At 36.7% G+C, this 21,353-nt stretch overlaps 4 protein-coding genes across 5 annotated transcripts; 1 reads left to right on the forward strand and 3 right to left on the reverse strand.

The window, feature by feature from the left end:
- The first annotated feature begins 893 nt into the window (after nt 1-893).
- On the forward strand, nt 894-4,347 carry LOC125196405 (DEAD-box ATP-dependent RNA helicase 36). Its single transcript, XM_048094904.1, has 6 exons — nt 894-1,555; nt 2,314-2,636; nt 2,903-3,106; nt 3,187-3,268; nt 3,700-3,798; nt 3,965-4,347. The coding sequence occupies exons 1-6, from the start codon at nt 959-961 to the stop codon at nt 4,124-4,126; spliced, it is 1,467 nt and encodes a 488-aa protein (XP_047950861.1). The 5' UTR covers nt 894-958; the 3' UTR covers nt 4,127-4,347.
- Nucleotides 4,348-4,690: 343 nt separating this feature from the next.
- LOC125196844 (nuclear transcription factor Y subunit C-2) lies at nt 4,691-6,690 on the reverse strand. Of its 2 annotated transcripts, none has more exons than XM_048095503.1 (2): nt 6,537-6,690; nt 4,691-5,660 (listed from the first exon to the last, which is right to left on the reverse strand). In XM_048095503.1, the coding sequence occupies exon 2, from the start codon at nt 5,597-5,599 to the stop codon at nt 4,817-4,819; it is 783 nt and encodes a 260-aa protein (XP_047951460.1). In that variant the 5' UTR covers nt 5,600-5,660; nt 6,537-6,690; the 3' UTR covers nt 4,691-4,816. The 2 variants fall into 2 exon arrangements, with proteins under 2 accessions (XP_047951460.1, XP_047951461.1); XM_048095504.1 differs by having other exon boundaries at nt 4,691-5,601; nt 6,537-6,684.
- A 608-nt stretch (nt 6,691-7,298) lies between these two features.
- LOC125193911 lies at nt 7,299-13,976 on the reverse strand. The gene is made up of 9 exons (XM_048091850.1): nt 13,835-13,976; nt 10,523-13,409; nt 10,363-10,434; nt 9,913-10,065; nt 9,182-9,345; nt 8,833-8,980; nt 8,579-8,701; nt 8,157-8,244; nt 7,299-7,649 (listed from the first exon to the last, which is right to left on the reverse strand). Exons 2-9 carry the CDS (start codon nt 13,319-13,321, stop codon nt 7,462-7,464), a joined length of 3,735 nt encoding a protein of 1,244 aa, XP_047947807.1. The 5' UTR covers nt 13,322-13,409; nt 13,835-13,976; the 3' UTR covers nt 7,299-7,461.
- A 1,206-nt stretch (nt 13,977-15,182) lies between these two features.
- On the reverse strand, nt 15,183-20,900 carry LOC125196862. The gene is made up of 13 exons (XM_048095521.1): nt 20,795-20,900; nt 19,595-19,799; nt 19,235-19,285; nt 18,245-18,375; nt 18,061-18,177; nt 17,802-17,921; nt 17,388-17,458; nt 16,951-17,120; nt 16,389-16,445; nt 16,093-16,202; nt 15,765-15,878; nt 15,472-15,597; nt 15,183-15,389 (listed from the first exon to the last, which is right to left on the reverse strand). Exons 2-13 carry the CDS (start codon nt 19,784-19,786, stop codon nt 15,359-15,361), a joined length of 1,290 nt encoding a protein of 429 aa, XP_047951478.1. The 5' UTR covers nt 19,787-19,799; nt 20,795-20,900; the 3' UTR covers nt 15,183-15,358.
- Between the last annotated feature and the right edge of the window lie 453 nt (nt 20,901-21,353).

The raw sequence follows: 21,353 nt of genomic DNA on the forward strand, positions 1-21,353 counted from the left end.
AGAGTGTATTTATGACAATAAAAATTGTACTCCTAGGTGACGTTCGGTTGTCATGACTAAGTATCATGAGACTATCCATCTAGGATTAAGTTGTGGGATTATTTTAGTTGGAGGGGGGAGGCTATGACTAATTGTCATGTGACTATCCATCTAGGATTAAGTTGTACGGCTTAATCTTATGAACCAAACATGATACATCTTTAATCATGAGATTTAATCTTGCCAACCGAACACCCCCTACCCCTAGTAAATGATTGTTGTATGATACGGTGATAAATAGTCATTCATACTATTATATCAAATTTTCAAGAAATTTACTCACCCACCAAAGTTCAAAATACAAAATTGAACTCATATCTTATGTTTAACTCATATATGGTGGCTCAAATACATGATTAAATATTTTATCAACTATGAATACCATAGCTACTATCATGATTCATGTGGAACTCTGATGTTGGTAGCTTTTTTTTTTTTTAATTGTTTTTTGCTATTCTTTGTTAGTTTCACTTTGGTGAACCTTTTCTGGTGTGCTATGTGCTATTGGTGTGCTATTTTTGTGGCTTGAATATTTTCACTTATAAAAAAAATTGTCATAGTTAACACGATTTGAAACTAGACATTGAATTACAAAATGAATAACAAAATTATAAGTCTCATGATTTATGTCAAAAGGTACTGGACTTATAATTTTGTTGTTATTTTTAATGCACAGATGTTCTTTTTAAATAGTTGTTCCGATTCTTTTATCACACAACCCAATTTATTTCGTCATATTCTTAATTATGTGGGCCTGTAAACAAAGCCCAACTACATAGCGCTAAAGCCCAATTACTAGTTCAAACCCCAAAAATAACCCAATTATATAAAAAAGCCCACTTCTTCAATCCAACGAAGAAACTACCGTGTCTTCGTCTCCAATTTCATCAGGGTTTGCACAGCTTAGCAATTAGCAACAATGGAGGAAGAAATCCAACTTGAACCAAGTTTCCAATTGTTCTCCCGCAAAAAGAAGAAATCAACCACAACAATCGACAATCCGCCGCCACCAGCAACCTCCACCGTGAAGGAATTGGAGAAAGTACTAAACCCTAACCCTACGCCGGCGCACGTCACCTTCTCCGACCTAGGGCTGGCGGAATGGGCTGTAAACACCTGCAAGGAGCTCAAGATGAAGCGTCCAACTCCAGTGCAGTACCATTGCATCCCCAAAATCCTGGCCGGCCGGGACGTGCTTGGCCTCGCGCAGACCGGGAGCGGCAAGACGGCGGCGTTCGTCCTCCCGATCCTCCAGCGCCTCGCCGAGGATCCGTACGGGGTGTTTGCGCTGGTGGTGACTCCGACGCGGGAGCTGGCACACCAATTGGCGGATCAGTTTAAGGCGCTCGGGTCGGGATTGGGGCTGCGGTGCGTGGAGATTGTTGGTGGGATGGATATGATTACGCAGTCGCGGAGTTTGATGCAGAGGCCGCATGTGGTGGTTGCTACTCCGGGAAGGATTAAATTTCTGCTTGAACAGAATCCTGACTTGCCTGCTATTTTTTCTAGAACTAAGGTGATTTATCTTTAATTTATCTTCCATTTTGTGCTAGCCTATCACCAATGATTAGTTTTATTAGAACTTGTAGTTTATCTTCTTAACTTGATAGGAATTATAGCTGACAATAGTTTTAAAGAGGCATGCTTTGTTGAGTTCTCAAAATGTTAGTTCCCAGTTATGTGGATTTCATTGAAAGCATTATCGAAGAAAATCTTGAAGCTTTTATGTTCTAACTATTAGAAGCCAGCCTTGCCGTGGTGGGTTAGGTTCCACTTCAGAATTTCCCTTTTTGAAGGATAGTGCTTTCTGTTAGGACAATTTGTATTCTTCACAGGATTTTTCTTTACGAACTCTTAGAGTGAGAAGTAATTGGAAGTATTTGGTTGCATATTATTTATTATGTTGATTTTAAATGGCAAATTGGAGCCTTATTATCTTGGTCCAAAGTTGGTGCCAAGCCAGCAAAGACAGTGATAGTTTAAATCAACTTCGAATTGTTAGGGTCTTAGGGAGTTCTCATTTATACCTCTGATTGCATAGCACCAACATATACACTTCATTAGTGTACCTCTGACAATCCGGCGTTACATTATTATCACCTTATTAACTCCATGCTTTTTTTTACTTTACTAGCTTCACCTTCTTTTTTCTTAAGAAATTCGGCATGCAATGAATCAATGACTGTAATATGGTCTGCTACTAAATGGTAGTAGTTATGTTGCTTTCCTGCTTCTGCCCTCAAATACAGTTCTTACACAGATTTTTTTTGGCAGTTTCTAGTGTTGGATGAAGCTGACAGAGTCATGGACATTAACTTTGAAGCAGAATTGAGAGTTATTTTTCAGTGCTTACCTAAGAAACGGCAAACTTTACTATTTACTGCCACCATGAGTAGCAACTTACAGACATTACTTGAACTCTCAGCAAATAAAACATATTTCTATGCAGCATATGAAGGTTTTAAAACAGTGGAATCTCTGAAGCAACAGTATATTTTTATTCCCAAGAATGTGAGGGATGTGTACCTCCTCCACATATTGAACAAAATGAAGGAAATGGGTGTTCGATCTGCCATGATATTTGTTTCCACCTGCAGGTACAACCTTTTCTTAATCATAACTTAGTTTGTTTGTTACTTCTAACTCTTTTCCCATTTTTGTTGCAAATGTACTAATTAATTTATATCAGCGCAATATTGGTAAGGTGGAAGTATCAAATCTTGATCTCTAATAGTATCATGCAAATTTTTCAACTAGATTATAGAGTTTATGTTTCAAACACTTAGTAAAGTTGCATCTTCAAAACTTTTTGATCTGTAAATACAAGCCTTTGACCTATCCAGTGCTGTCTTTGGTTGAGCAGGAGTTGTGAACTTCTGAGTTTGTTGCTAGAACAGCTTGATCTTGAAGTAGCAGCATTGCACTCTTATAAATCCCAGTCGTTGAGGCTTTCTGCATTACATAAATTCAAATCCGGGCAGGTCCCTATACTAATTGCAACCGATGTTGCTAACCGTGGTTTGGACATACCAACAGTAGATTTGGTCATAAACTATGACATTCCAAGGTAATGACGTACAAGGGTGTCAGTGATGTTAATTCATCTTTCAAACTCATGAACAGAACTGAAGTGCCTGTTCTTTATAGGTATCCAGAGGATTATATTCATCGAGTTGGTCGTACTGCTAGAGTGGGAAGAGGAGGCCTTGCTCTTAGCTTCATCACCAAGGTAAAATCTGAGATTTGGTGTGTTTAAATTCCAAAACTCTTCATAGACTTGTAACCTGTTCCATCAACTAGTTAGTTATATGCTACTAAGGCCTTTGCTAATACACTGCTTGAACTAAAGTTGGAAGTGTATAGTAAATCTTCAAAAACTCAACTACTGCAATACACTGAAGTTTCTAGATAAATATCTCTATAGAGCATTGGCCCTTCCCTTTTCTGCTGCATATTTGTTTATTGTCAATTGCGGATTGTTTCTGCCAATGAACTCCCAGCATGAAGATAATGTTAATGAGGGTATTTTGGTATACACTTACAGAGACTCTGAGATGAATTCTTGCCCATCGTTTATATTTTTTTCTTGTTTATATCATGTTTTTGTGGTTTGATGCTTAAAGACATTCTCTGCTAACCAGTTAATATATGTTTATGCAGAATGATGTTGACCTTGTGCATAAAATAGAAGATCTTATAGGGAAAAAATTTGATGAGTTCGAGTGTAAGGAGAAGGATGTACTTGAGGATATCACGAAGGTAATGCTTATGAGCTATAGCGATTTCACAAAAATTTGATGAGCTCTTTACATCACATTTTTTAAAGTTCTTTACGCTTCTGTTACCAGCCAAGGAAGCAAAGCTAGATAAAGATGTGTATCAGATATACTATATTGCTTATTTGTATGTGCTGTAATTACATCAGGTATACAAAGCTAGGCGTGTGACAGTGATGAAAATGATGGACAGCGGGTTTGAGGAGAAGGCCTTGGCACGAAAGGAGCAGAAGTCGAGAACAAAAGAAATTCGAAGAAAGAGTAAGAAACGGAAGAGGGGCAAAGCTGTGGAAGTATCTCAAGACTCGTAAGGGATAGTTGTCCAACGCCTTGTGTTTATCTTATATTGTCATTCTATGTATTGTAGGCAATAGGAAAGTTTTGATCGAGAAGAACCTTTATGTTAACCAACACATGCACAATATCTTTATACGTGTTAACTGTAAAACCAACATTCCTCAAGTGTTATACCGACTTTGTAGTTTGAATACTCAATTTTGCAGAACTCAATTTCAATCTCTTTGAATTTTAACCGAGAAATGTCAGAGTTCACAACACTTTTTGTTAGATCCTAACTAAAATTATTAATCCAATTAGAAATAGATTAATTGTGCATTCGGTGCACCATAGCATTGTTCTTTAGAAAATATGTCCAACTTTAACAAATTTGTGAAAATGTTCCAACTTCCAACTAAAATTAATCATTACTAGCCCTTTTATTTTAATAAAATCCAATTACAAGAATTCGGAAACATACTAGAATAACAGACAGCCTAACAGCAGAGACGATGAAATCAGCTTTAATTACCATAGATAAGTGGAATACAGTTTCCAATTCCCAACCATTGAAATTAATAAATGTCAAAAAGCAAGACTTCATCCATCAAATTCATCTCACTACGAAGTTTGGGAGTAGCACAACACACCAAACCGACCAAGAAAATAACACCTACATAATTATAGAACACATAAACCCAAGATCAAAACAACAGCCCTACGAGTCACTCACTCTGTTGCTCCTGCGATGGTGGCTGCTGCGAAGGATGAGACTGCGGCCACTGCATGTAGGGCGGTGGAGGTTGGTGCTGCTGAGCTCCGTAGAGTGCAGCCTGATCAATCGGCTTCCCCATGATCATTCCTGGGGGAGCTCCCACCGGGGCCTGCGGGGGAACATAGTAGTACGGGAGCTGATCCGGAGCTGATCCAACTAACGGAATGGCAGCCTTAGTAATGCCAAGCCCCTCTTCTTTCAACTCGTCTCTAGGAATTATATCAACCAAAAAGTCAAAAACGTCCGTTCTTGAAATGGCAGCTGCAATGTCGTTCTTCTGAAGAGTCCGCCTTTTGTTTTCTTCAGTGTGGATCCAAGATCGCAACGTGAGTTCCAAGATGAACATTTCGCACGCCTTTGCGAATATGACCGGAGCTTCAGCAGAGATCATTCTAACATCCTCGTCGGCTTTCATGATCTTTTTTATCCGTGCGAGGGGAAGGCTATGGTTCTTGAAATCAGTAGTTTGATCGATCTCTTGCATCTGACTAGCCCAGAACGCTTGAAGCTGCTGCTGTTGTTGCTGACTGAGAAATTGCTGGGCCTGGTGGTAGGCAAGCTGTTGCTGAGGAGTGAAACTAGTGGGAGAGGAAACCGTGCCAGCGGGAGTGCCAGTAGCCACCATGGGTGCAGTCTGATATGGGGGAGTGGCATATGCCATCGAGCCACCACCTGCCTGTTGTTGCTGGTTCGGGTGTGCTAGATGCTGCTGCCTTTGATCTGAATGGTCCATGTCTACTCAAAATGCTAAAGTTAACTTTTTTACTTACTATATTCTCACACCGACACCGACACTGCAACATATAAGAAAATAAGAACTCAGCTAGTCGATAATCCAAGGTCCACGGAAAATCCATCAACAACCAATAGATAGCATAATGTATAAAAATACACAAGAAATTCACTAGTTTAAAAAAGAAGACTGATGAAAAGTTATGACAACCCTGTGCACTAACTATAAAAGCAGGTGAGCAACATAAAGGCAGCAAAGGAGATGAACAAGAAAATTTCACGAGTAAAGCATAGTTACGGAATCTCTTATTAAGATGATAGAGTAAAATCCCGGCACACAAGAACTAGCATAAATTGAGCACGAGAATTGACCAGGAAACTCACGACTTTATTTGACTATAAATATGAATCTCCCCTACGACTGCATCCGTCCCGATCTCTCCAAAGATAAGCAGTCTTATTTATAATAATAATCCTATATCACTAACTAATTAAAGTAAATCAATAATTAAAATTTAATCATATCCTAACTAAGAGTATTAAAATCTCATTCTCAATATCACCAAATCCCATTCTGTATTGTATGAACATGAAGAATATGCCACTCATAGATTAATTGACGATAATTCATTAACACTTAAATCTGACGATTCTCCTCTTCTCCAAATCTAATGCTAGAAAGTGTTGAGAATGAGAGAAAGGAACAAAAACCAACTGCGAGTTACTAACGTACATATTAAATTATTCCCCAATTTTCCTATTGTACATCATGCTGGCACTTATGTCGACAAATGTCACCAAAAAATAGAAGCAGAACACGCAAAATAGAAAATTGAGACTAAAAAAAAAAGCATCTTCAATTGCGCAGCGAAGAAACATTTTAGCGCCATAGCAAAGTCAAACAGAGAAACGGAGAAGAAGAAGTGAACAATACGTACGGGAAATTAGCTTGAGCTTTCCTCAGTCGCGAAAACCCTAAGAGAGAGAGAGAATGGAGGGTACACGTAGAGAGGGAGCGAGAGAAAGGAGAGAGGGTTTTGAAATTGAGAGAGAAGGGCTTCTGGGGAAATCGACACCTGAGACGCGTGTCGTATGCTCTAGACCACTATATTCATAGTGCTTAGCCACGTGTCGATTAATGGTTGGTGCTTACTGTGACGTAGTATGCGATCTCCCTATTTTAGTGTTACGAAATTCCCCCGTCTGTGAATCGTTGACAAAAGCGCGATTATAGCGGAATTGACAAGAACACCCCTACACACAGGATCTTCGAATTAATTTTTTAATTACAATTAATTTAATTGATTTAGAACAATATCATACCTTTTTTAATGCATTATATATTGGGCTTTTTTTGCCATGAAATATGAAAAAATATGAGTAAAACCGCTTCAAACTGTATTAATATTGATTGATTTGATTGGATTCGATTTGATAATACTACTGTAGTTTAGTTTAGTTTATAAAAAATCAAATCGTATTTTATATTGAGGTGGTCTCGAAGAACTACAATAAAATATTGCTAGCTTTTCATGTTCAATGAATTGTTAACTCAGGTTTGATTTTTCTACTAATAGCCTACAAATCCAATAGATCATAATAAAATTAAATAAATCGCAGTGTCATTTCCACTCCACTATTTTTTTCCAATTCAATCTTTTTCCTGTCTTCCAATTAAAAAATTAAATAAGAAACCCACATTAAAGAAAATAGAGAGGCAAACAAAACCTCTGTTCATAATAATAGGAGTATATGTTTCATAACCTCAGCATCTGTATATGTTGATCAACCTGTGGTAGTAGTCCCTAGTGTGTACAATTGAATCAACTAATTGCTTTGATCAGTAAGGAACATACCAAAACCTTATGAGGCTGCTGCCTTCCTTGGCTGGGGCTGGGCTGCGGCCGACATTACACGCAAGCGGCTTGCTATCTCTGTAAACGACGGCCTCATCACTGGATTCGGGGCCCAACACTGCTCCATTAACTGTCTCCATTCTGAATCACAGTAGCTCGGGATTGTCGGCCTCAGTGTGTTGTTCACAATGCCTCCTGCATATGGGAATGCGAGTTTTAAATGTGTGCAAAATCAAAAACCTCTACTATATTCTTCCTTTGGCTGATGTCCCAGAAAAGAGGATGTATGATTTAGGGATATTGCAAAGACACGAAGTAGTTACTAAGGCCCTTCTTGAATGGAATGGTGGAATGGAATGTGATTCCTACTTCCGTTCTATTCATTTGTTTGGTACGAGGAATGAAGGAGGGAATGGAATGATTCAAATGAAAATGCAAAGAAATTGTGTGGTTTCATTCCTATCTTCATTCCATTCCATCATACCAAGAAGGAAGGGTGTGTTTCTCAATGATGGAAGACTACTGCATCCTTCTAGTATTTCTCCTAAAACACAGCACAGGCACGTTTCGCACTTTCTCATGATGCATCACATTTCCAATAAGTTGTTCTCAATACATCTCGAAATAAATATTTCAGGACAGCCATAAATTGCTGCATATCACAACCACAAAAAGAAATGTTTATGAGTTGGTGTTACAAACCTATGATTGCGCCATAATGCATGTTTGCATAAGGTTCCTCTCCAGTAAGTATCTCCCACAAGACAATACCAAATGAAAAGACATCAACCTGCCAAAACACCGAAAAGATTGAGATGCTCGAAGTTAGCTAGTGCAACGGATCAAATATATTAGATATCTAAATTAGAAGGGTTTGCTTTACTTCGCATAGAATTTTAGAACAGTTGAAAAGTGCTGGCTTTGTACGTATAAACTTATGAAACTAACTTATGTAATTCTAATGCCGATGAACAATCTTATGCAAAGAATATGTTTCTCAACCTGATCTGAATGAGAAAATATTATAAAAGCTTGTGGAGTCTTTGAGTAGCATATGTGACTTTTTATACTATGTGCTATGAGTTCAGATTTGTGGAGGTAAATCTGTAGATTGCAGGTGTTACCTTCTCAGATACTTTACTGCTGCTACCATTTAATAGCTCCGGAGCCATCCAAGGCAGAGTTCCCCTAACTCCACCAGAAACCAACGTATTCCGCTTAATTTTTGATAGACCAAAATCACCTACCTGATAAATTGCAAAGCAATATCAGACATTCAGAATATCAAATGGTAACATCATAACAATGATGATGATGAAAGACAGAAAAGATATTAAGTAATCTTTTTGAAAGGGGAATAGGTTCCCAAGTACATCACCTTGCATATAGGTCTTGAAGGATCTTTTAAGTTAACAAGCAAATTGTCGCACTTCAAATCAAAGTGCACTATATTCTTTGAATGCAAATATTCCATCCCAAAAGCTGCGTCCATGGCAATTATAAGCCGCTTCCGGCGATCAAGGTGTCTGAAAATTATACAATAAAAATTGAGCCAATCAAAACTTAGAAGCACAAAGGCATAATTCCATGTGAAAATTTTGATGACCACGTTTAACATCATAATACAAACAAAAACAAAGTATCAGAAATACGCTCCTGATTTGACTCGAATAATTGCTATCTACGACCTAATTAGAAGTCAGCGACAACTCAGTTGAAAACAATACCTATCTTTCCGAAGTAAAACATGTCGCAAAGATCCATCAACCATGAATTCTGCTACAGTAGCCAATGTACCCCCTGGTCCATCTTGTACAACGCCATAAAAGGCTACCACATTTGGGTGATGAAGCTTTGAGAGAATATCTGCTTCCCTCCAAAACTCATTGGTCTGAAAGTGTTGAGTTATTTAATAACCACGGTAACAAGGCCTACTCATGCATGATAATAATAATAATAATAATAATAATAATAATAATAAAATAATAATAATAATAATTATACTCCCTCCGTCTCATAGAAATAGGCCATATTTCCTTTTTCGTCCGTCCCAAACAAATAGTCACATATCCATTTATGGCAACCTTTTTCTCCTTTTTTACTTTTTCACTTATGAGCCCACCATCCACTACACAATTTCAAATACTTTTTCTCCTTCTCTCTTACTTTACCAATTACACATTAAAAGCCGTGCCGACCCCAAATGGCCCATTTCTATGGGACAGAGGGAGTAATAATAAATATAATTATAGTTATAAAAAAAACAATAACAATAAAACAGAACAGTACAAGAGAAACACTGCTGCCAATTTCTTCAGTTTGCTTATTAGCAAATTTAACCAAAGCTTAAATTTCAAAGCATGTAAACATATGGCTTTACCAATAATGGAACACACCATCAAGACTATATTGGCAGGAAAAAAAGTACTTTGTGCTACATGAAATATAAATCATGTACCAGACGCTCTTGCTCTGATTGTCGCCCCGTAAAGCAGCTTTTCTTTATGCGCTTGATTGCTACATCCGAGCCTCTCCACTTTCCATGATATACAGTTCCAAATGTGCCAGAACCAAGTTCCCTCAATTCTTCAAGATCCGCATCTTGTATAATCTGCAAGTCATCCAGCAGAAAGTTACAGATGCATAATTGGTGATTACAGGCAACATAGTCAAAAGGTTAATATGCAAAAAATTCACAATTCAGGAAATGGTAAATTAGCAGATTTTCAAGGTTCAATACCAAACCAGATACCACTCTATTTCGCTTTTGACAATATTTAGAATATATTTTGAAGAATTATTTTGAAATGTAGCATGAGATTGCAACCAACAGCAACTGTGTAATATGTTGTTACCGTCTCATGCCATTGTTTGAAGAATGGCAATAGGGGCAACAATTAAGACTAACCTGCAGAGAGTTAATATCAAAATCTTCCAAGGACGGTTCTAGAGGAGGTAAGCCAATACTTCCTATCCCACCCTGAAAGTATTAATGAAGTTGCAAATGCTCAGTTAAAGCAATATTAGGCATTAGTTAACTAATTCTGTTTATTCAAAAGAAAAAGTACCCCCATATTATCAGTCAAATCACTATACTGAACGCCCTCATTCACTTTCGCTTTTGGCGCATCAAAATTGGAACGAAGATCCATAGAGTGAGGCTGATCTCCAGCTAGTACATTTTTCTGATCACGATCGCTGTAATTCTCCTGGAATTCTGAGTGACTAGGAGGAGTTCCTTCTCTTGTCTGTGGCACAAAGTCATATGCTAAAGGTGCATGTTCTTCAACTTTTGTAATTGCAGAGGAAAGTACAACATGGTCTTGATCAATAAGAGAAACATCCCTTCTCAAAAACTCATCCCCTGCCAGCCTCTGGAAGAAGGACCAGTGCTGTGGTTCATGGTTTTCCATATTCATGCTCAAACCAGCTCCATCTTTAGGCACGAGACTGATATCAGAAGAGTTATCTGAAAGAATAGCTTGTGAAAATATATCGGAAAGGAGATTACGAGGGAACCGATCATTGATATCAATAAGTATGTCTCCTTGCTCAGTTCTGGGTAAAGCAGCCTTGGATTCTCCCTGAGTTCCTGTCATTCTCATAAGTTGAGAATGCTCATGAGCATCATTAGGAATATCCTGACACCCAACCCCATCAACCCTACGAGCTGTAGGATCTTCAGAATGTGTCGAATCCTCGTGGCTCTCAGCGTGAAACTTCAAACCAGCTTCCACCCCTGTCAGATCTTGATTTTCATGCAATGACTCTTTAACATCACGTGCATCTACCATTTGAGTTCTTTGATTCCTGTCATCAAAGGTTTCAGGCTCAACAGGATAAGTAGAATTTGACTGCTTGGAAGGAATATCTACATTTCCATTTTGCAATTTTTCAGAAAATCCCGAAACTAAATCTTGCAAATCTTTCTGGGCACTATCAGTATGAGACTGGTTGACAAGAAATTGGGAATTCCGAGAATCATCCGACTTTGATATTCTGTTAAGAGGCCCACCCTCCTCTCGAGGAATTCGCTCAGAATAATAGACCCTTTGAGGAGGAATAGAAGACTCGATGTGGCCCAGATCAGTACGATCACTTTCTGAGTTAACAGATTCGGGAGCTGGAGCATTACCAGATGCAGAATGCTCATTTCCACTAGAAATTTGGGATGTTTTAACAACATCAAAAGGTTTAGGGGCAGGAACAGATTCCTGGGTCCTCCCTTCTGTCTTTTTTGAAGATACCTCCTTGCCCAGTTTAGGGATCACAACTGTTGACTCCTCAACTGGAAAATTAAGTTCTCTGTCGCCATTGCTTCTACTTTCCGGTTGCATTGAACCATCAACTTTCAGTTTTGCCTCATTTTCTTGTACTTGAGTGCCTTGAGCGTCTGAGAAACCTGGAGGCTTCCCTTCAAGACCTTTTTGTTGAGAAGCAGCCCCATAAGAAGATTGAGGAACAGCACTTTCAGAAGGGGCATTATAGGGAGGATGCAGATTATAGTCAAAATGTGGAGGTTGATGCTTGACTTCATGATGGTACACGATCTGACCAGGATCAAAGTGTGGATTTTCATAAACATTGGAGGAATTTGGTTGAATATATTTAGAAGATTGTCCAGCTGTTGACGAGACAATGAAGCCAGCCATATCTGAGGTATTAATCCCAACAAGTTCACTAGAAGCCCTACCTGTGTCCCTTTCGACATTGAGAGTGTCCAATTTATTTAAACTGTTTCCAGAAGAGCTTGCTAACCCACGAAAGGTAGAGCTTTTTCTAGACACAATGTCCATGTTATTGACTGCAACAACATATTTAATCTCAGAATCACCATCTGTGTTAGCTAAACTGAAATGAGCGTCTTCCAGATCTTCAAGAGAGAATAGAAACATACGGAGCTTTCTTGATTCTTCTGTCCCATTTAGTAAATTGCACTCCTCCATCATATTCAACAGATCCTCATCACTTGATACAGAGACTAAAGCATCAAGATCCTCCCCAGGGAGCTGATATTTTATGGTATGCGTCTCATCATATATTGCAGTAGTTTTCAACCATAACTCTCGCCATGTAATATCCTTGAAGATCCGGATAATGCGTGTTTCACCACCAACATATCTGAGCTTTCTATCACCGGGGCGAGGCAGTATTTTACCACCAAAACTGCAGAGAGCTTTAAGCTTCTGTGAAGAACTATCAGATGCCCCAGATGAGGAGTGCAGTAGCACGGACTGATAGTTGTAATCAGAAGCGACAGGTCTTACTTGCACGGAGCCATGGTTAGCCCTGCTTTCATGTAAAGACATATTTCTCTGTTCAACTTCTGTAGAAGCTTTTACCATCGAGGCAACCATTGGAATATCTGAGCCAATTTCAGATCCAGCATGACTAATGCCTGATATGCCTTTCAGGTCCACGTAACCAGGCACATAACTGGGATCCCCATATTCATTTGGGATAAACGGAATCTTGGGGTTGACCCGGTCACGCATAAATTCAAGAGCGAACTCCTCACCAGTCTGTATAGAGAAGTTGCGTACGGGTTTAGGTTCTGACAAATCACTCTCCTGGTGCTGCAAAACGGGATTTTCGTAACCTGAAGCACCAGTCCTATGAACTAGTGATACAGGGCCATGATCTTCGTTTCCTAGTTCTGATGAATACAGCAAAGTATTCTGATTTTTCAATGGCTCCATGTTTAAATTGCTGTATTTTCCCTCTTTCAAATAAAAACCCAACGGAGATAAGACGTGACACCACAACTCTGTGAATAACCTCCAATAGACACACAGAAACACCACAATCCTCACAGCTATGGAGATACTTCGATATAACGCAAGTTGAGGGGCACGCAGAAAAAACATAAGCACATAAGCCTAGGCGGAACTTCTCTTACTCAATACATGATGTAAGAGCTCCAACATCCTCAACGAGCACCTTAAACCTAAAAAACTGGAAAAAGAAAGAAACATCTCATATTAATACTGAATCATGCATCACATTTTCTAGACTTAAAAAAAAGGGGTTTCCATGTTACACAGCTAAGAATTACTGTGAAATAAGAGAGTTTGCTCCAGAAACATAACACACTTTTGTCCAGTTAAATGGCAAAAGATGAGATCTCCCCAATCAATCCAATAGTCCATCAGCCCTACCCCATGCAAAGGTCAACCAGTAATAACTAAGAAATCACTAAATTCTCAGCCCGGTGCGAGAAATTACAGTCCGAATATACATTTCCCACACATCAAAAATCAATTATTGCTTCACACTAAGAAGTTAAAACCCTAACTTCGCAAAAACGCAACGCAAACCAATAAAACAGAAAGGCTGTGAAAGGAAAGCAGAATCAGTAACTGAATAAGTAAGTTATGTACCCCAATGCAATATGAGAAGTAGAGCTATTGACCAAATCCGCCATTGTTGCTACTCCATTTGCAGAGGGAAGCGATAAATCTTGAGTATAAAAATGAGGTAGTGAAAATTGAAATCGGTGGTGTCTTATTTCATAATAATGAATAAAATAATGCGGTTTGTAGTAATGAAAGTTTCAATGCTACGTTTTTGCAGCTGAGTTAGTTGGTTTGACAATTGACTGCAAAATGTATAGTACTATTTGATAAACAATTAATTATTAATTATTATAATAAAGTTATACTATAAAGTAAACAAATTTAATTAGTTTTTTACAATCAGGTTCTGATTAGTCAGATTTAGGAATTTAGATTGATTCGATTTCGATCAGATCTTGGCATTAATTATTGCTTCCCATCGAAACTACAAATTGGAGTTTAATTATTATATATTATAGTATAAAAATTGAAGTGGGCTCATGCAAGCAAAGCAACCCTCGTATTATAAAACGACTGTATAATTTTTTTTTGTACTATGAAAATTGTTATTTTATTGTAATGAATTAATCACGAAGAAATCGGTGTTGTATTGAGATCAAATGTCATGGACGGCTGGATTTTTGTTTTGTTATTGGTGGACGGTGGAAGATGCTTGCATATTCCATTTTTTAACACCTTTTCTTCTGCCACACGAAGTCGACATCTTTGGACAACCTTTTATGGATTTGTATTTTTGATAAATTCTAGTTTTGGTATTGAATTCTTTTTATTAACTATCTAAACTATTGATTTGTATTTTGTAATCTTATTATTTTTAATTAATTAAGATTTCAGCACTAACATAACTTGATGATTATTATGTAGCGCGATTGAACATCCATGAAAAAGACGTCACACTTAAAGCAGTGAAACGATATTGAGTTACTAAATTGAATAATTTCATATGTTGAATTAGAGCTTTTAGTAAGAAAGAATGAAATGAAAGCGAAAAATAGGAAACAAGATGGGTGAGTGAGTGCAACAAAACTGAATAATTTCATGTACTAGTATATTATGACGTCGTTTCGCTACTTATAATATGATATCATTTTGATCGACGTGCAATATTGCACGTTAGCAAGTCACTTGGTCATATCAACACAAAAATCTTGATTGAATAAAAAAAGGCGATCTTCAGACAATTTAATTTTAAGACAGATATATAAAGCCAAAATTGAGTGATATAGTTTAGAAGTTTACAAACGAATATCCTTTCTTTTAAGTGTTCCGAACTCTTTTTAACAGATAGTGCTGTTTTCAATAAAGTATTTACATTTTTTAAGATTCTATGGTATTGAATGTGTTCATTTAACCTTTGTCAAGCGTCAATATGTAGCAATACAAAAACGGGGCGATGCAACTCGACACAACCATAGCATTTACACAAAAATGGTTACATATATTCTCGCAATGACATTTGGACAGATATATACAAAATACATATTTGCTTTTTTACAGGAGAGAAAAATTATGTGATGTATATAGATACATATGTGCATGTATGGATGTTCACATGATAATGCAACCGCTGCTAGAGTCTCTGCAAACAAAATTATTCCTCATTAGCACAACGACAGAAAGAAATGCAATGTGTGGAAAATGAAGAAAGCAACATTGATCACCTGCTATATTTTTCGTAGCGGCTAAGTATTTCTTCGAACTTATCGCGTAAAGGGCCAGTCTCTTGCAAGCTCACGTTATGAGGTCCACACAGATAGGCCTGAGCCACAAATGCGAGACTTCTTTCCCTACAACAATAGTACTTCTTTCGTGAGAGAAGACAAATGTGAATGCGAGAAATTTAAAGTGCAAGAACCTTAACGAATAGTGGATTTACTCAGTCGAATATGCATGATGCCAAGAAACACTAATGAGGTGATGATGGAGATGTGCAGTTTGTATAATGAGAATGTACCTTCCTTCATATTCCGATAACCAAGTCATGTATGCTGCACCAAAGTACATGGATACAAAAGGCTTGGTGAGATCTTCGACAGCCTCAACGGAGTAAGCCTTGTAGCCCAAGCCGCTAGTTATCAATCAAGCAGATTGGAGTGTTAGGATCAACAATAGACAAAATATTCATATTCTTCTAGCCATGAAAAGATTATTGTGTTGCTACCTCAATCAAGTCATGTAATTTCCATGTTTTATAGTAGTTGTGAGTAATGAGATGAATGGTAAATGGAAGGAGAGATGAAAGTGTATTTTACTAGCAATTTCAAAATGTTCAGTAGACATACTCGTATAGCCAACGTGCTGTGGGATAGTCGACTCCCATTAGCCCTGTGTGTTGCCCGACTCCATTTATGAACCGCATACTAATCATCTCACAAAGAGCGCATAATACAGCCTGTCCAGAAAAAGGACATGTCATCATTTGAGAATTTATCTATTGTGGTACCTCAAAAAGAAACAAAAAAGAAAGGGGGAGGGTTGTCAATATAGTCGAACACTATTCTCTCAATATAAAATTTTTTAAATTGTTAATTTAAAATATGAACCATCAAGTTATTGAAATAAGAAGTAAACTACTAACAGATTTATCTCCCCCTTTCTTGCTAAAGTGTTTAGTCCAAATGATCTCTGCAACTGCCTGCAAGGCAAACAAATATATATAGTCAGTCCAAACACTGTATAACATAAGGCTTCACATCACCTTTGGAATAAACTACTCATCAAATCACTAGCAGAAAGTTCAACAAGACCATGAATAAACACGCTTTAGTAACATACACACAAGCAAGGCTAGAGCACCTCAAGTGAAATGCAAGTCTTCTTTATAGAACTAAAATAAACATTTACCTATTTATGTTATTTGTGCTGAAAATTTTGCCTTTTTATTTGTTGAACTAACTTCTGAATATCGAATCTTATTCATTAACTAACTCACCAACATCATCATCACTACCAAAGCCAATTGCCACCATAACAAATTCTTAGCAAACATTTTAGATGAAAGCTCTATAGTTGCATGAAGCATCATTATCAGAAAATGCATCATTGTGGGTCAAAAGTTGCACCTCCAGAAAAATTAAACGAGAAATGTATTACTTGTAAGAGTAAAGAATCACCATTCAAACTATGTGTTTCTCACTTACCCTTAGTTCTACCCGAGAAAGATAAGGATGTTTTTCTACGTCATGAGAGAATCGCACTTCCCCCTTTTTCTCACCGGATTTTGTCCATTCTTTTTTTACACCGGGATTATTCCACATCAATGCCATGTCTTCTGGCGAAGTCCTTGAATCCCAAGTTGCATGGATTGGACCTGATCCAATACAAATTGAAAGCATGTAAGCAGGCTATATTTTATAGAAGCAAATTTGACTTTTAAAATCTACAGTTCTCGAGCACAATAACCCTCTATTCAGACTGAAATTTTTAAAAGCATTTTCACAAAGGTTGTGGATGAAGTTAATTCTAAATATATGAAAACAAGACATTAAAATAAGTTGAATATCAATGCGAGCATTTGTAATAATTCAAAAACTAATTGAAATGTTATACTGAAATGAATGTATATTGTATGCATTACCTTTGCTTTGTGAAACTCCACCACCATGGCGTGACTGAGCATCAGGTGCAGGACCAACTCCAAAAAATTTTCTGCATTTTCAGAAATGTGTTCATTTAATCTTAATTTTGCTACCAATAGGCATTATTAGAGAAGTCAAATCAAGACTCCTCAAAGCCATCCATTTCCAAAACACTAAGATTTGATAAATTACTAAAATCAGATATATAAAGCTGCTAAATAATTTCCATGGAAAATCTCATTTATATGCATAATGTATGAACAATATCATGGAATAAGAAGAATTAAGACCACTTGTAATCTTAAAGTATTACTTTCCTAAAGGGAAGGGATGACAACCAAAAGTATTTTGTATGAGATGGCAGAATCTACTCAGGAATTTCATTGGCGTAGAGTCTGTAGAGAACCAATTACCTGGATGGAAGACTTTCCTTAATAGAGAGATATTTTTTCCAGTATGGCAAAGTTGATTTGTGAGTTGCTTTTTTCGGTCCACCTTTATAAGCTCTAATCATGAATTCTTCACTTCTTTCTCTACATAAACATTTTTGAAGATATGTGATTTGTTATTTTCCAAAACAAATCATGTGAAGGCTTAATGCCATCAGAGATATCTCTAGAGCGGGGCACTTGCATGGGTTCAGACAAGGAGTTCCACATTCCACCCACTTACTTGTTGTCAAAGTTTGATAACCATTTAAGATATGCAGCGGCAAGGTAAACATTGAGAAAAGGCTTATATAAGGATTTGGAATCCTCAGCCATGTTATATGTCCTGTAACCCGACTCCCTGAAGGAAAGTCAAACTTTCACTCATGTGCACTAGTTTTAAATAATCAAACTGAATTAATTGTTACCTGATGAACCACTCGGCTATTTTTGGTGATATCTGCATTATCCCCATATTGACCTCATCAGGTTTTTTGTTGTATCTTTTGGCCAGTATCTGTCTTCCACTTTCAATCTCAGCAATGGTGCAAAGCATGTCCTATGGAATGCCAAAGAGTGGTTAGAACAGAAACCCTGAACATTGTGGGTGTTTTTAAATTGTTCTTTTGTTGAACTGAGACCGAAGTGTGATCTTTCAAGAATACAACATGTTTTCTGCTCATATATTTCACATAATAAACTGTCTGACAACTTTGACTGACACATTTTGTTTATGATGCTCATTCATCATTATGCAAAATTTTAGCAGCCAAAGACATGAAATATAGAGCAAAGACATGATTCTCTAATCCTCAAAACATTATGCCAAAATACCAAAATTAGATATCACTAAATGTTGATTTTTTTCATGAGCAACATTTACAATTGCCCAAAATTTGAAGTTAAGTGAGTAATAGTACTTAATTTATCGGGTATATAGTCGGAGAATTAGAGAGTTGAAAAACTTAGAAATATTGTACTTGTACAAGTAGTAAGTATGCACTAAACATTCTTATTTGCATGAGTTCATTTTCAAATTACAGTACAAAACCAAATATATACTATGAAAGTAAAGTAAATGGATTAGACTTCAGAAAAACATACAATATAGATGACAAATTGAGTAATGAGTTTAAAGTTTTTTTTTTTTTTTTTTTTTTTTTTTTTTTTTTTTTTTTTTTTTTGAGTTTAAAGTTATTATACTAGAATAAGAATGTTATGTATTTGTAATTTTGTATGATATATATGAATAGCCAGAATTTTGTATGATATATATGAATAGCCAGAAAATAATACATAAAAAGATAGAAAAAGATAAAGATTGCCAGATGCAACAACCAGATTTAGAAATTAATCTTTTCTACATCATTCATGATATATACTATAACATGGGTAGTTTGAGAAACAGATCATCATACCATATCTATTTGTGAGACAAAATGCCTTTGGACAACAATTCCTGCTACAGCCTGTTAATACAAGATTCACAAGTTACATTGATTTCTCAATTCTCATATGGAAGTGAACTTCATAAATAGAACTGGATCAAATTATTGTTTTCAAAGCTTAAGTTTGAGAAGTATAACAAGATTTTATTAGATACTGCTACGTTGTTCCACAAGCATAGTAATTAGAATGCAATCTGGCAGACCTTGCTCAATATTTCAGGTTCTCTAGGTACTTCAATTTTATGAGGATGTACAATAAAAAATCAAACATATAAACTAAATCAAGTGAAAATATTAGTGACTTAACACCTAAATGTTGTTCAATCTTACCCTCATTTCTGTCTGTGTTATATAAGGCTGATTATCAGAATCCCGTGAGAGGTGGACCTTGGATCCCTTAGTTTCTCCAACATTAATCCACTCCGATTTTACATCAGGTTCCATCCACATTGCCTCCAAGTCATCAGGATCCACGCAATCATTCCAGTATCCAAAACTGACAACTTCCATCTTAATAGGCATCTCCAAAGATGCTCTACACATGGCATCAGCAGAAGGGTCAGCGTAGCATTGAATAAAGAAAACAAGGGCGACATTCTATGATTTTATACAAGAATGAATTATATTCATATATAATTAAATTAAATTATACAACGTAATAGCACATAATCACATATCGTGTCTGCTAACTTTAACTAAGTGTTGATATCAACAGATTATATAATGCTGATAACTGAAGACTGTAGCATGTTATAGAAGACCGGAAAGTGGACAATAAGTAACCGTCGAAGAGTTAAGTTGTTCAATCATTATTTTCCCTTCCTTATACATTTTGTTCTTCTCATGTATGCAGCTCTTTAGATGATTCATCATTCAACACAATAATGAACTTTTATCCTTGAACTTAAGAATTCCTTCACCACACCGTGGAACATCAAAAATACGTATCATCACGAAGGAAACTATAACCTAAGGGGCTTTATTCCTCAGCAAATTTAAGAAATCTTACCTAATTTTACTGTGATGCTTCTAAACTAGCAAAAAAATATATTAGAAATTGAGGTCCAATTAGCTCTAAACTTCCTAAAAATTAATGACCAAATCCACCCACATTTTACTACTCCATATTACGAAGCCAAAGCATAGCAGTAAGTGCGCGGTAGCAGATAAAAAAACACAACATCAGATCAGGCAATAAATATCAAGGAAGAAGACATGAATGTGATCGAAAGAGCACGGTCTCCAAGTCATCCAATCGGCAAAAAATACATAAAATAAGCATACAAAACCACTAGATCCAACAATGCCAATATAATATAACTTCCAGCAATCAATAAAAACTTGTGCATTTCCCGCCATAGCATATATGTCGGCCAATATTCGAGAAATGCACGATTTCCTTCAATGCCAAGCATTAAACACAATGAATGATCACCTCTAACATGAAAATCACGCGACAAATTATGCAAACAAATGCTTCATACTTGCAATTTACGAAAAAAGAGGAAATAATAAGAAAAATGTTTTTACCGGAGATGGAATTGCAGCTCTGGTTGGAGGAAAACGGAAGGGGCCTCAAATTCACTTCTATTTTTTGAACAAATAAATAAGAAACTTTTCGCGAATAAATCGGAGAATTTATGGCAAAATGAACAAACACAAAAAAAGAAAGAAACGGTTTTAATAAAAAATGAATAAGTTGGTTTACAGGTAAAATATATCTATCAATGTTATTTAATTATATTCTTTTCATACCAAAATTGAGGGAGATATAAAATCTGCAAAAATGTGGTACTACTATTCTCTATTTAAAATATTAATTATTGTTTTATACATTTAAATATATTCCATACAATCACTTATTTAATTTTTTTTAATAACTATGGACTTCGTTCAATTTAAAAGTTATAGCAATTTGGAATAAATCGGATTTGCTTGAAATTGAATTAGTTTGAGTTGGGCCCTGAGGTTGCTAAATTAATCGGCCCAACATTGCTAGTTTGAGCCCATAAAATTAGGCCAGGTTATTCCTAAAATGAGCCTAAAATCGGCCCATCATCGATATGATTAGGTGATTGGGCACGGTCAC

The sequence above is a fragment of the Salvia hispanica genome, chromosome 6, assembly GCF_023119035.1.
Source record: "Salvia hispanica cultivar TCC Black 2014 chromosome 6, UniMelb_Shisp_WGS_1.0, whole genome shotgun sequence".
In the NCBI taxonomy this organism is placed as follows: domain Eukaryota; kingdom Viridiplantae; phylum Streptophyta; class Magnoliopsida; order Lamiales; family Lamiaceae; genus Salvia; species Salvia hispanica.